Here is a 15,894-nt window from a genome sequence, read left to right as displayed (position 1 = left end):
TATAAATACTGTGATGATGATGTTAGTGATTGCTGTTATTCCACTTCCAGGATAAGAAAAATAAACATGGTATGTAGGATGTGACAACTCTTGGGTTCCAAAGCAATGAGGCTTCATGGGCCATCTTTTGTGCCCTCCCTGTCAGATCTAGAAAAGAATTCCCCATTATACATTTTAGGACAGAAATCATTAAGTCCTTTTATTATATTCAGGAAGACACTGTTTATAGCTATATTTTCATCTTCTCTCTTCTAATAGGGGAGTTTATCAAAGCTTTGTATGAGTCAGATGAGAACTGTGAAGTGGATCCCAGCAAATGTTCATCTAGTGAACTGATAGACCATCAGAGCAACCTGAAAATGTGCTGTGAGCTGGCTTTCTGCAAGATCATCAACTCTTACTGGTGAGCTTATCTCATCCTCTGCCTGTGGAACATCTTTTCATGTAAAAGTCATCACAATGTTAACAATTATTTTACAACCAAAGGGGAGGGTCTTGGAGAGAAATTGAAAGTTTCCCGAATACAGTCCCATCTAAAATTGAAATCTCCATTGTAAGCAGAAGTACTTTTTAACTGGCTATCTACATAAATATAATCTCTCCCCAGAATATTAGTACTATAGCCTCTAATATCAAAAGTATTTCTTTTTATTTCTAAAATATTTACTAGTGTTGAACAGATGTGTTCATGAATTTTGATCATTGCACTAACTCTAGCAATTGGTGAAACTTTGGAAGATTTTTGATGAACAGTCTTTAGAGAGACTATGGTGAGTTATACTAAACCAGATGGTTTAGTCAGGAGCCTCATGCCATTTTCCCACTTTGCAAAACTAAATTTAAACTAATCCAGAGTTTTGTAGCCTTGGGTTTCCAGTCTCCATCTGGCCTCTGAATTTTTCCACCGCCTCTCAGCCATGAATCAGGTAAAACCTCATCCCAGAATTTCTACTAGGTCCTCCTCACAGCCTGACTCTTAAGCAGAGATATGTTGGGTCAGGGTGGAATCACTTGTGCTTTGGGTTCTGGTACTTCTGTGTTTAGAGGTTTTGGTACTTTTTTCCTTCCCTAGTGTTTTCCCTCGTGAGTTGAAAGAAGTGTTTGCATCATGGAAGCAGCAGTGCCTGAACCGTGGCAAGCAAGACATCAGCGAGAGGCTCATCAGTGCCTCATTATTTCTCCGTTTTTTGTGTCCAGCCATTATGTCTCCCAGTCTTTTCAACCTTATGCAGGAGTATCCTGATGACCGCACATCTCGGACTCTAACTCTTATTGCCAAGGTCATTCAGAACCTGGCCAACTTTGCCAAGTAGGTGATACTATTGTAACCACTTTAAAAACACAGTTTAAAAAATACTCAAGGCCTAAAATTTGGATGAGGGTTGGGAACCTCATCACTCATGTTACCAGATTTTCACTGTGATATTAATAAATATAGCAAAAAATTGGAAACAAGTTAAATAATCACTTCGTAGAGGAGTGGTTAAGTAACCTATGATACATGCATTCAATGGAATATTTGCAGGTACTACAAGCTGCTTACAAAGACTATCCAATAATATAGAGCATTAAGATAAAATTAAATTAAAAGTGCTGATAAAAATGCTTTAGTAGGAAAAAAAAGGGCAGAATAAAAAGTGGTATGTATACTGTTACCCCAGCAATATGAAAATACAAAAATCTAACTATAAAAAAAGTTGGGAAGAAAAGACAAATTATGTGGTTACATTGTCTAAGACAATTATCCTGACCACTTCAAAAAAGACAATTTTATGAAAAATGCGAAAGATGGAGGGGGGCTGTTCTAGATTAAAAGAGATTAAATGCAGTACTTGAAACTTATTTGGATCTTAAGTTGGAAAAAATATATGTCCTTTTGGGGGCAATGGGTGGAATTTAAATATAGACTGTAGATAAGATAATTCGTGAATAGTGTTTTTAAAAGTTTTAGTGTGATAATGGCATTGGTTTATGTAAGAGATATTCCTTATTCTGAAGAAATGGACACTAAACTATTTAGAGGTGATGTCTGCAACTTGGTTTAAAATGGTTCCAGAAAGGAAAAAAAAAAAAATCTGTATAGAAAGAGAGGGTGTGAAAGCAAACTTGGCAAAAATAACAGTTGGTTAATGTAGATGAAAGGCATATGGGTATTCATTGTATATTCTTTCAACTTTTCTGTAGGTTTAAAATTTTTCAAAAGAAAATTAGGAGAAAACAGTTGGGAAGGAAATGTACTAAAATATAAACAGCAGATATATTTGGGTAGCTTGAATGAGACATCCACACTTTTTTCTTTCTACTTTTCATTGTTTCAAACTTTTTTCAGTAAGTTTATGTTATTTTTATAATTTATAGAAAATAAGTTAAAGAAATGGCTGGGAAGGAATTCACATTTACAAAATTGACCAAGATTTATTCAATATTGATGCTTAAAAACAAGTTTCTATTAGCAATGTATTGAAGAAAAAAAAAACGAGCAGATTGTTTTCTAGTATAAATAGTGGCTTTTTAGAGGTGTACTATTTTAATTTTGTATAATTTATATATAAGCCAATGCAGAAATACACATATTTATCCATATTTGAGCTAAAAAATATTTATATTTTATTTTGGAACAGGTTTTATGGACTTAAACTAGGCCCTGAAGATAGGTAGAATCTAGATAGGCAAAGGAAAGAAGTTTTTCTCTAGTGTAAGTAAATAGCATGGGCAAAAGCTTGGAGAAGACAAAAATGTATAATATATTTGGGAGACTTTGAAGAAACTAGCAGTATTGAAGGTTTGTACTGGTGAGCATTTGGTAGGTAAGTGAGGCCTATATTACAGAGAAATTCAAATACCAGAAGTAAAAAAAAAAAAAAAAGAGGTTTGGCTTTACCCTTTAGAGAATAGAAAGCTATTCAAAGCATTGGAATATTAAAGTGATATTAAGAAAGTATGTTGTAGCATTTATTACTTATAGATAATAAAATTAGTCATTCCCTCCACAAAATTAAAAAAAAATGTCATAATTCTGTGTAAAGTCAAAGCAAAATGATCATCTCTCTCTTGAATATGTTCTTTCTCATTTTCTCATCCTCTACTTCAGGTTTGGTAACAAAGAGGAATACATGGCATTCATGAATGATTTTTTAGAACATGAATGGGGTGGAATGAAGCGCTTTCTTTTGGAGATCTCTAATCCAGACACCATCTCAAACACCCCAGGCTTTGATGGTTACATTGATCTGGGCCGAGAGCTTTCAGTTTTGCATTCCTTACTGTGGGAAGTAGTTTCCCAACTTGATAAGGTAAAGTAGGTTGACGGAAGATAGAATGTACCTGAATTCTGGAAAGTACCTATAGAGTGATAGCACTCACTCTTTCTGCTAATTGAAAGCAACCTTTTACCCTAGAAATCTGAGAGTGGTCATCATTTCTGAGTAAAATATGGGACCGACAACCGTGAAATTCTAGAAAACCATGACATTATTAATATATGTTTTTAATATTTATCTGAATTAATGGAGTATATTTCTCTAAAATTATATATACAGAGTGCATATCTGAAAACTTTATTAGAAACTAATATATTGGTATATACAGCCTTATGCATGTCTAATAGGATAAGATGAAACCTCATATAGTAACTTCTAATAAAAGTACAGATTTAGCTAAGAAAGTACTAGGTTTATCATGTTTTAAGTAACTTTGCCCATGAAACAAATTTTTTTACTATACAAGTCATAGAGTTTCATATAATTATTAGTGCTAAAAATCAGTTTTCTTTCTTTACAGATGTGAATTAAGAATACAGAAAACAATTATTTTTAATCATTTGTTTGCTAAGAATTTTATTATGTACCGTATTAATAAGTAAATATACACCATGCCAATCATTTTCTTCCTTCTGGAATTTAACAAAAAGGAATAGATTTGGTAGTAAAAAATAGTCTAATAGACTTTGGCTAGGCTTATTACAATAATTATTTATTGATGTTTTTGTTTGCTACAGGCATTTTATAAATATGTGTGGTGGTATGTTAGAATAACTTCAAAAGACAGTTATTTTTCTGTGATAATGATTTGTTTTCCTCTATTTTCCTATCAATAAAAGTGATATACCAGTAAAATTTGAAGGGGAATAAAACGTATTAACAAAGGCCATTTTGCTGAGGAAACATAAGTGGTAGTGTGTCCTCCAATGCTTAAAACATTTGGGAACCAGTAAACTGTTCCTTATTCTCGAGGACCTTTTTTCACTTTTAGAAATGCTAGCTAGAGTTTTAAGTTGCAACTACGCCAAAGGTAAATCCTTTTCATATGAATCATAGCCCAACATTGTTGAGCAAGTAAAGGCATTGGTGGCATCTATACCTGTTTGAGTAGGGTAAAAGAGTCTGTTGATTGTTGAGAAGGCAGAGACCCAAAGGCAGCTATGTCAAACTGACTGACAGTTGAAGGGGACCCCTAAGACCCCATGAGAGTAAGCATTCCCTAAAGAAAAAAATGATTGAAATGGATAAAGCAAGTATTAAAGAGTTAGTCTTTGTTGAATAACTGCATCTCAGTGGGATGCAGGTTCAGTTTTCCTGTGAAATGGGCTTGGTTTATTCAGGATCAAGGTCTTTTTAACGCACTTTGCTGTGTAAATACACTTTCTCCTTTTTAATCTGTGTTTGGTCCTGGGAACCAGGAATACATCTAGACATATCTCATAGAGAAAGTTTACCTGATTTTATTGTTAAATTAACAACAAAAATTGTCTTTCTGATGGAAACTCAGTTGGCAGTGGGTCGGGATTCCCGAGATTGACTGGGATAGTGGATGGCAGTATCATCTGTGTGCCCTGCAGTACTCTGGATTCCTGAATGCAGCACCTTCTTATATGTTGGCATGCATTTCTTTTCTCACATGATCCCTTTTCTTTGAAAGTTTATTATACTAGCTGATCCTCTGGTCTTGAAGTTCTTTTGGTTAGAAGGAATTTGGTTCTTCCTCTACCCTCCCCCACCTTGATCTACTAGCCTCCCAGAGATTTAGTTTGCTTCGCATGTCTATTTTAGTTGGAATGGCATTAGTTTGGTAGTTTTGAGCATGTCTTTTAATTTTTATTTGCATAATCCTGATTTCAATTTCCTTTCTTTCCTCGATGTCTGCTGCACCCTGTTTCGCCTCCTCCATTCATCTCGACGCCATGGTTCTGCTGCTCCATAACAATGCATTATGAACCTGCCACTCCCATATGCAAACACCTACCCTTCCCTCCAACCTACACCCCTCCATCAATGGCCATCGTTGTGCCAAAAACAATCTATGGTGGATGTCGCAATGCTTATTATCCAATTAGGGTGAAAATTCCTTCCTACAGGCGACCGTGGCAAAATTGGGGCCTCTCCCTCGTGTTCTTGCTGATATTACCAAGTCATTGACTAATCCTACGCCAATACAACAGCAACTGAGACGCTTCACTGAACATAACTCCAGTCCAAATGTCAGTGGAAGCCTCTCCTCTGGGCTGCAGAAAATATTTGAAGACCCCACTGACAGGTATGAAAGAGAGGACGTGACCAATATCTCAGAGAAATATAATGTTCAGATTTAGCAGAAGTATATTCAACCTATTTTTTGAATTTACAAGTTTAAAATCATGAGCAATTGAAGACTCATCTGACCTGAGAGCAGTTCAATTATTTGTCATTATAATGCACAAGATCTGGGATAACTTATTTTCTAGAATGGTAGTATAGAGAGTTATAATATATTCCCCAGCATATTTTAAAAATTTCTGTCTTGCTTAGTGGAAGACCAAAGGCTTTATGAAATTCATGTTTCTATACGTTATAGCATTCAAAAACCATGGAGAACCTCGGTGAAAACCATTTTATAGCTGGCTATGTCAGCTGGACAGGTAGATACAATGTTGATGCTTAGACTGTGTTATGGATTGGCAAGACTTGTGCCTTTAGCAGGGACCTTGCAGTTGTGTACTTAGAACTTCTCTTGAAGGTTTAGATAAGTAAGTATGAATTGGAATATTTCAGGAAGGTTTAAAACCTAACTAGGAAATTATTGGAATCCTGGTTAAAACTGAAGACAGTGATGGGTTGGTATCTACAGTGTTATTCTCTACTTTTGGGGAAAAAGTAAAAATGCTGGATTTTATTCTAACAATTGTAATAATTCCCTAATTATATAAAATCTGAGTTTCCAAAGAAATGTATGTATCCACATAAGAACCTTCAGAGGAGTTCACATGCCTGAATTGAGGCATCTTAGCCATGTTGAAGTTGTCTCAAGAGAAATTAAGTGTCCTTTCCTTTTCCACAGTGATTTGCATAAACTAAAATCTCCAAGCCAGGACAACACAGACAGCTACTTCAGAGGGAAAACATTATTGCTGGTTCAGCAAGCCTCCTCTCAGAGCATGACTTATTCTGAAAAGGATGAAAGGGAAAGTAGCCTTCCTAATGGTCGGAGCGTCTCCCTCATGGACCTCCAGGACACTCATGCTGCTCAAGTGGAGCATGCATCTGTCATGCTTGATGTGCCTATACGCTTGACCGGAAGCCAGCTTTCCATAACCCAGGTGGCCAGCATCAAACAGCTGCGGGAAACCCAGAGCACTCCCCAGAGTGCACCCCAAGTGAGAAGGCCCCTGCACCCAGCCTTGAACCAGCCAGGTGGCCTTCAGCCCTTGTCATTCCAGAACCCTGTCTATCACCTCAATAACCCAATTCCAGCAATGCCAAAGGCCTCTATAGATTCCAGTTTGGAGAACCTAAGCACTGCCAGTTCCAGAAGCCAAAGTAACAGTGAAGACTTCAAGCTTAGTGGACCCAGCAATAGCAGCATGGAAGATTTCACTAAACGTAGCACTCAGAGTGAGGACTTCTCCAGGCGGCACACTGTGCCAGATAGACACATACCTCTTGCTTTGCCACGACAAAATAGTACTGGGCAGGCCCAGATCCGAAAAGTGGACCAGGGTGGGTTAGGTGCCCGAGCCAAAGCCCCACCATCCCTGCCACATAGTGCTTCCTTACGTAGCACCGGGAGCATGTCAGTGGCGTCCGCAGCCCTGGTGGCCGAACCTGTGCAGAATGGGAGCCGGTCCCGGCAGCAATCCTCTTCCTCCAGAGAGAGCCCTGTTCCCAAAGTGAGAGCAATCCAGAGACAACAGACACAGCAGGTAGGCGCGAGTGCTGAAGGGGCGTGGCTTCTACTTGGTCCATCTGTTTCTTTGGTTCTTTATACGTAAATCATTGGGAAATCCTATTGTTAACAATATTTCCACTTAAAAGCAACCTTTAAAGGGAAAGAGGAAAGGAAAATTTGGGGAAGCTTCTGCCTAAGTGAGACTGCAGAATGAAGTTTGACTCATTACCCTTAAAAGTCTAACAAACACGCAGGGGCCCCCTTCTCTTCAAGCAGCAGAGCTACTACATCAGTTTACACTTAGAACAAATCGGTGATGTTGAATGAATAATTAGATACTTAAAATCTGTAGGCAAAACCAACTATTATTTTGGGAATCTGAAAATTAATCCCTCTTAATTTTTTTTCTTAAGCTTCCAGAATAAAGGTTTGCATTCTGAGCCAAGAGTTTAATGTGACTCTTCTCCATTCCATCCCTCAACTCTCTCTGGAAATACAAAGTCCCATGTGCCTTTTCCTGGAAATGGCTAGAAAAATAAACACTTGAACACATAGAGAGTCAAGGTAAAGGAAAGATTAAAAAGATAGAAGCACAGGTAGAAAAGGAAGTATTCTGAACATTTGCAGATCCCTTACATTTCTATTTACATGGACAAGCCCAGCTAACATCACATCCAATCATAATATAAGATTTTCTGATTTTTTTCTTGACAAATAAAAAGCTTTGCCCAGAAATTAATCATTTCTTCCTTACATATTACATTTTGAAGCATCAATACATATTTTTCCCTTTGAAACAAACTACTGTTAAATATATATACACATTCATGTAATTTTTCATATATATAATATATATCTTTTTATATCTTTCATCTAAAAAGATTTTTCTCCTGAAAAAGCATTGTGTTAGTTGAATTTTTTTTGAAACCTAATGATAGTACTAGAAAGTTTGAGATTAAAAGAGTTCTATGACAAATCCTTTTATGCAGCAAAATAACTGGGGAGGGAGACTGCAATAAAATCCTAATTTGTATCTGTAATATATTTGCATTTTTACAGTTTAGGCACTTACTGATATGGCTGCATCTGCCTCCAGTCTGCTATGATCAGAGCCCCTTACACCTACTTTGATTTTTTTAATTGGATTATTTATAGAATCCTTGGATACAGAAATAGAAGAAGGGATGAAAAGCATGACTAACTTAAACTGTTTCTGGAAGCAGACTTCCTGGGCTAAACCTCCTACTTGGTCATTTTTTACTGAGTAATAAAGTTTTTCTACAGTCTTAAATTTTTCATTTTTATTTTGTTATATTTCCCAAAGATTTACCAAATTGTTTGATTTAGTAAGCATTTGTATTTGAAGAAAAGGAAAAATATGTATCTTTTATATGTATCATATGTATTTTTATACATAAATGTGTGTGTATATATAAACATAAAATGTATGTGTTAGGAGGCTATCAGTCATGCCCACCTTATTGTGAAGTAGTTTCCTCCCATCACCTTTGTGCTAGACTCTAGTTGAGATCAACTACTTTCAGAGAATTAAGGTGTTCATTGGGTGGAGAAAGGAAAAATACATAATTTTAGAAATCAGAATACTGTGTAGAAGCACATATCTACTCAGGGACTTAGAGCAGCACAAGGGCACTGAAGATAAGATTAGTGAAGGGCATGAGATCTGGCAGAGAGGGACAGGACAGGAAAAGTGTCCTCCACCTGCTTTTCAAAAGTGTGCTTAGGCCCAGCCCTGTACAGAAAAGGAAAATAAAGATTCTTGTTTTTATTCTGCTTACCCTTTCCTTCTGTATCATGGAGTCCTCTGTGACTCCATGAAGGCCCATGACTCAGGCTGATTGTTTATTAATATTATAAATTACATAGCCTTTTTTGTGGTCATCTGGAGCCAATTGTCATTTATAACATTTTTTCTTTAGGAAAATGTAATAGCTATCACATAAGCACATAATAAATGTTTCTGTGGGTTATAAATAGAGGACTGCCTGGATGGATGGGAGGTGGGAAATGCATACAGTCTCCAAACAACCAATATAAAAATTAGTTTTTGTGTCACAGCCATTAATGAGTCACATATATATTTTTTGGCATGAAGTGGGGTACAGGCACAGTGAGATGTCCAGGTACAGCTTTGAATATTAATCTTAATTTATACTTTTGCTGGTGGTGCCACTGTCATATCCGTTGAAGCATAAATCACTTTATTTTGATTGTTCACGTTTCTTTTTTTTTTTTCCTACACTGGCTTTTGGTTCATTGTTTTGAACTTACATCGTTAGTTTTTTGGTTTTTTTTTTTTCAAAACAAAGAGTCTTGCTCTGTTGCCTAGGCTGGAGTGCAGTGGCGTGATCTCAGCTCACTGTAACCTCCGCCTCCCGGGTTCAAGCAATTCTCCTGTCTCAGCCTCCTGAGTAGCTGGGATTACAGGTGCCCGCCCCTACGCCTGGCTAATTTTTGTATTTTTAGTAGTGGCGGAGTTTCACCACATTGGCCAGCTTGGTCTCGAACTCCTGACCTCAAGTAATCCACCTGCCTTGGCCTCCCAAAGTGCTGGGATTACAGGCATGAGCCACCACGCCTGGCATAGTTTTTTATTTCTTATCTTTCTGTTTCTTGCTTGCTTTGTTCATCTCACTCCCATGAAGCCTCTGAAGTTCTATATAATCAGCACATTTTTAAGGCAAATTCCTTTACATATTTTAATTGCAAATTGTGTTGGGGAATTCTCTCCCAGAAACTAGAGGATTTCTTTGTGGAGATTGTTCTGTAGGTGGCTGTAATTATCAGTAGCTTTGTGCCTGCAAATTCCATTTATATCTCAGCACAAAGTAGTGGCCATTGTCTGCACAGTAACTGGCTTCGGTCTTCTACGTCTAATGAGTAGGAAGGAAATAAAATCCTGGTGAAAAAATTTACAGATAAATTTTTTTTCAAGAAACCGTCTTAATTTTTTAACCCATTTCAGCCTCTGTTTGGATTGCTTTTTTCTTATTTTCCTCTCTATTTTGTTTTTTATGTATCATGTACTTTGTACAAATAATAGACTTTTTGTATAATATATGAGTCATTCAGATTTATCATGTACCCTAATCTTAGAAATTTGAATTTGAAGAGACCTTTTAAAATAGATAATTGACAAGTCTATTAATATGATGCTGCAGTTTTCACATTTGGATTTGTTGAGCTGTCTCCTAACCAACCTCTTCAAGAACTCCCAGAGTTTATGGATTAATTTAATCAGCCCTTTCTTTGGTATTGATAGCAGAAATTCGTTTATAGGAATCCGACTATTTCACACTCTGAAGCTGAAACCAATTGGTCTTGTTTATATCTAGTAAATACTAGCAAGGAACAAGGAACTGGCCTCAGCATAGCCAGGCTGTGACTAATTGTAGTCTCAGTGAAACTGCTGCGTCAGGCTCTTTTGCCCTAAAGCATTACTGTTTTTCCAGGGAGACCCTATGCAGCTTTATCTCAAAGGGAAGATATTCCTAATGGGAATTCCTGTTGTATAGCTCTATAAATGATTGTTAAAAGGATATTATCTGTTGTTTAGATTTTGTTGTTTTTGTTTCATTATCTTTGATGATCATGTTGAAAGTGGATATAAATTCTCTTTCTAAGGCTGTTCCTAGACAAGATGGGATCTGAACCACTTACCTCCTCCCTCAATTTCTTGGACTATAAACTAGAGATATTTTTTGCGGTTTATCCGGCTTATAAGGAGATGGAACAATCATTGAAAAGAATCCTTTGGTGCCCTTCCAAAGGATTAGGGGAAAAACAGAGAATATTCTCTTAGTAATAAATTATATTTTAGTAATTAATTCTAAAGATAATCCAGAATAATAAATGAATAATATTTTATTGAGTATCTGTTGTGCATTTAACTAGTCAGTACCATTTAAAAGAACTGTATGATATGATGCCTGTTAGATTGACTAATTGGAAAATAAGAGCAACACTTATAAGACCAAGAATATATAAAAGATAGTATATAGTTTTTTCATTTGAAGAACATATTACAACAAAAAAAAATCATGAAACAAAAATCACCTCTGTTTCCTTTCAATCCAGCACAATAACTATTTTTTATTTATTCAATATTTCTAGCCTTTTTACAATTTTGTGAAGACTTTATCATTAATAGAAGGAATAGTTAGGATTAATCTATTTTGTCACTTTTATTTTTATTATTTTGACCACCTACTGTATGCCAAGGAAAGTACTAGGATATATTAGGAAGTGGCTGAAAATAAGATTTGACCAATAAAATAGTAGAAATTTCTAGAAGTTCATTCACAATTGCTTAGTGTGTACATGTCTATTTATATAAACTATGCACATCCATCCTCAGACATGAAGCTATTTTTATTGATATATATCAATAATCTGTAAATCAGCTAAACCAGATCCTTCTTCACATCTTTAAGAAATGTCCCTGTGTTACTTTTGCATGTGCAAGTTTTAAAGTCTCTCCCAACCCATCTCTGATAACATTTTAGTCTCTGCAGTCAGTTTTTTAATCTGGTCTTCCTCACTCTCCAGTTTATCAAAATACCCCTTCTTTTAAAATATTTATTTAGAGTTTAACTGAGTTCTATTTCAGAATGATATAAAGATCCTTAAGATGTAATAGCTGTGATGGGAGAGAAAATGCCTTTCAAATTATGAAATTATAGAATTCTGGTCCTCAAAATGCAAATCCCTCTATTTAATTATAAAAGGCTAACTCACATGCCAAGTTTTGCACTCTCTCTGTAGCTTACTCTCTCTTTCTGAGGCAGGACAGATGGGGAAAAAATTGTGTGTTTCCATCATTGTTTGTGGGGAAAGTACTAATGTTCAGTAGCCTAATATAAATTGTAATATCTAGTGCCAGTTTTTGAAACATAAATATGGTAATGACTGACATCTAACCTCTCTGTAGCACTCTGAAGTTTCCAAAGAGTTTTCATATATGTTGTCTTATCCTCACAGCTCCCTATGAGATGATCGAGATAGGTGGTAGTGACAGTGTTGGTATCTCTATTCAGTAGATTAGGAAAATAGACTACCCAGTATCCATCGTTTTGATCCTGTATTCAAGAAATTTTCCAGTATAAGGACCTTTGAGTGGTCTTAATCCATCATGAAGTCAGTGTTCTGTAAAGATAACCAGCATCACTTGTCCTTCTTTTTCTCTAAATCATTAATATGAAAACTAAGTAGATTGGTGCAAAAGTAATTGTGGGTTTTGCCATTTAACCCACAATTACTTTTGCACCAACCTAATATTTGCCATTCTGATTATAAATGGGCACTTTGTGAGTTTGTTTAGCACTAATCAGTTTTTTGGTTTCTGATTGTGTCTAGGCTAAACAGATGTTTTGACCATCAGGTTATGCTTTCTTCCTGTTATTTTATCATCAATAGACTTTTATGGTAGAGGTCATTTATTAATTTCAGCAGGCAATTTGTTACCTACCAGTATTTGCACCACCGGGCAAATTAACAATTTTAAGGCTTTGACTTTCTTTAGAGGGAGAATAAGGATGCCTTTTGGATATGTTATATATAACTTTCTATTCAGAATGGTTTGCACTTATATAAATGTATATTCTCTTTCCCTACCCCTAGCCTTGGCATTAGTAAAATAATACTTAAAGCTAAGAGCATTAATTAGAAAACTGAGAGATCACAGTTAACATCTTCCAAGAATAGCTGTTTGTGAAACATAGCACATGGGTGAGCTGTTAGGGGAAATGCTAATAACTGTTTCTGATGCAGGTTCAGTCACCTGTGGACTCTGCCACAATGTCCCCAGTAGAGAGGACAGCAGCCTGGGTTCTGAACAATGGGCAGTATGAAGAGGATGTGGAAGAAACTGAGCAAAATCAAGATGAAGCCAAGCATGCTGAGAAGGTAGAACCTAGTCTGCTTCATTGACTTACTGATCCCAAAATGGCAGGCCTCTAAAAGGATTATCTAGCTAAGAACATAAACTCCTCCCACCCCCATCTTCACCTCTACCCCTTATGTTAATCATCCTACACATATCTATGTAAAATAGGTCCATGGTGTGTGTGGATGTGTGTGTGTGAATATACGTGGAAAATGTTCATCTTGCTGGGGGGTGGCAGCTACTATTTTTATTTTTAATGTAGATGCCTTAATCTAGAGAACACTCTGCTATTCATTTCTAGTCATTTTAGGTAAATATTTCATGTTTCCATAAACTTGTTGGTCTTCACCCAAGGACAAAATCACCCTAGGGGAAGACTTTTTTTTTATCTTGGTAACAATTTGGTTTTGATTTTAGTTTAGTTTTGTTTTGTTTTCGTTTTTTTGTTTGTTTGTTTGTTTGTTTTTGCCTTTTCTGGATAAAGAATGTATAACTCTATAGATGATTGTTAAAAGGATATTATCTGTTGTTTAGATTTTGTTGTTTTTGTTTTTTAAAGAAAAGTTGACAAGGAGAAAAAGGGTTATCAAACAAGAACCTTGACATCATATATAGAATTATATTATTTAATTGACAACCAGACAATTAGCTTCTTTTTATCAGCATGATGATTCCAGTGTACTCAAACCCCAGCCACAGCAACTACAGTACAGGAAAGGGCCATGTAACTAATGCAGTCACTGAATTTATGTGAAGCTTCTTAGAACACAGACATGTATGTTCCAGCAGGCAGTACAAAATTGGGCAGGTGAGTCATATTATGAAAATGGGCCAAGAAGCAATATTAATTGGCCCTAGAGAACATGTAGGCCTTTGTTTAGTGCTGTGACTGGAATATTTTACACTTTTATAGTTGGGAAGAAAGCAGCAATAACCTCTGCCATGAAAGTCTATTTATTGATTTAGAGGGTTAACATTATAGAAATGTTGCTTGTTCTCTAAAGGGGTGATTCTAGTAGAACAAAGGAATGGCAGTCTGATGAGCTAAGACACGTCAGAGATCCTACAGTGCAGATGATGACACAGAATCTTTTTCTCTTATAGACAACTGACTTTTGGCTTATTTTAAGTGATTTGTCAGACTTTTAAGTTCTTCATCTATTTTTTTTCCTCTCTCATTTGATACCGTCACAGATTGGATGTGGCTTATACCAATGGTAGCCTAGTGTAGAGAGAGATACATACATATGTAGAATTTGGAATGCCAAGTTAAGATTTAAAATGTAATTTTAGTAAGGAAGGCAATGCTCCATTAACATTTATGCCAGTTGATAATTTTAAAGAATATTAAGAACAGTATAGGGAATGACAGCACAGCCAGCATCTAGCTACACTGCTTAGGGTTTCTTTTGTTTTAAAAAAAAAAAAAAAAAAAAAAGGAAAGAAAAGAAAATCATTGATTTCTAAAAGCAATGTAACTCCAGTTTTTCTCTCCTTGCCTCGTCTGCCCTAGTATGAACAAGAAATTACTAAACTGAAGGAGCGCCTGAGAGTATCCAGCCGGCGACTGGAGGAATATGAACGCCGCTTGCTGGTGCAGGAGCAGCAGATGCAGAAGCTGCTGCTGGAATACAAGGCCCGACTGGAGGACAGCGAGGAGCGGCTCCGAAGACAGCAGGAAGAGAAGGACAGCCAGATGAAAAGCATAATCAGCAGGTTAGACATCACCTGGCAGCAGATGTGGGCTAGTTAGGGAGACAAAGAATTGAGATGATCCACAGAACCTTGAAGGAATGGCAGCAAAAGCTATTTTTATCCTTGTTGTACTGAGTACAAATGTGACGATTGACTGTATCTCTTAAAATATCCTAAATATGAGACCTTGGGCACTTCCTATGAAGGTAATCTGTTTTTCTTTAACCATAACAATTAGAAAAAACTAAAACTGGGTGATTTACTTGAGAAATCTTAGAGAACTGGGTTTTAAAAATGTAAATATCCAATGCCCAAGACTAAATTAATCTTTCAAAATGAGTCCAGAAATATGGAAAGGAATTTTATGGAATATCTTTGGGGCCAGAGGACCTCTTTTGAAAGTGCTGCAGATGCCAAGGGAAAAAAAGGGAGGGTAAAGTTTACCAAACACTTGTATAGCACTCACCATGGGACACACACCTTTCTAAGCACTTTACACATAATAGTTTGTTTAATCTTTATCACAGCCTCCACCTACGCATTATTATTCTCGTTTTACAAATAAAGAAACAGGCAACAAATTCATTAAGTCACTTGCCCAAGGTCACATAGTTAGTGATGCACCAGGATTTGAACCCCGGACTCCAGATTCCATGCTCATAACCACTATGCCTCAATATTTGTAAAATGCTATGGACAAGTCAAGTAAACAGAACGGTTTGTTGTTTAAATAGTGTGGAGGTAATTGACCATCTTACTGAGAGGTGTTTGGGTAGACTGGCAGAATTAAACATCAATGAGTTAAGATGTGAATGGTGGACAGGAAACAAGCTAGACATACTACGTATAGAGTACTCATTGAGGAAACTTAGCTGTGCAAGGGAAGAGAAAGTGGGCCAGGTATAGGGTAACTTGAGATTAAGAGAGGGTTGTTTGGTTTTTGTTGATTTGATATTTTAAGATGAAATAAGTTGTGCTCAGGAAGGAATCTGAGAGAGATGAGGGAGGAAATGATTATGGGATTACTGTTCCAAAGAAGATGAAAATGTGTGGGACCGAGGCGCAAGGAGAAAAATTGACCTTAGATGTCTTATTCCAAGGTGGCAGACAAGAAAGAAAAGATGGTTGCAGGTGTCTTATTAAGAAGGGCAGAG

At 36.5% G+C, this 15,894-nt stretch overlaps 1 protein-coding gene across 10 annotated transcripts in view; it reads left to right on the top strand.

The window, feature by feature from the left end:
- The window catches only part of RASAL2 (RAS protein activator like 2), a 373,040-nt gene that overhangs the window by 344,421 nt on the left and 12,725 nt on the right, over positions 1 to 15,894 (top strand). For 8 of the 10 annotated variants that reach the window (XM_009192642.4, XM_003893470.5, XM_009192660.4 and 5 more), the window contains 7 exons: positions 259 to 403; positions 1,073 to 1,309; positions 3,092 to 3,293; positions 5,333 to 5,532; positions 6,313 to 7,174; positions 12,931 to 13,065; positions 14,559 to 14,761. In XM_009192642.4, the coding sequence (XP_009190906.1) occupies positions 259 to 403; positions 1,073 to 1,309; positions 3,092 to 3,293; positions 5,333 to 5,532; positions 6,313 to 7,174; positions 12,931 to 13,065; positions 14,559 to 14,761 (1,984 nt within the window). The remainder of the gene's footprint in view (positions 1 to 258; positions 404 to 1,072; positions 1,310 to 3,091; positions 3,294 to 5,332; positions 5,533 to 6,312; positions 7,175 to 12,930; positions 13,066 to 14,558; positions 14,762 to 15,894) is intronic. The other 2 variants (XM_003893469.5, XM_009192644.4) reach the window with 1 other exon arrangement.

This window comes from Papio anubis, chromosome 1, assembly GCF_008728515.1.
Source record: "Papio anubis isolate 15944 chromosome 1, Panubis1.0, whole genome shotgun sequence".
Classification (NCBI taxonomy): Eukaryota; Metazoa; Chordata; class Mammalia; order Primates; family Cercopithecidae; genus Papio; species Papio anubis.
This window is presented reverse-complemented; position numbering and strand designations above follow the sequence as displayed.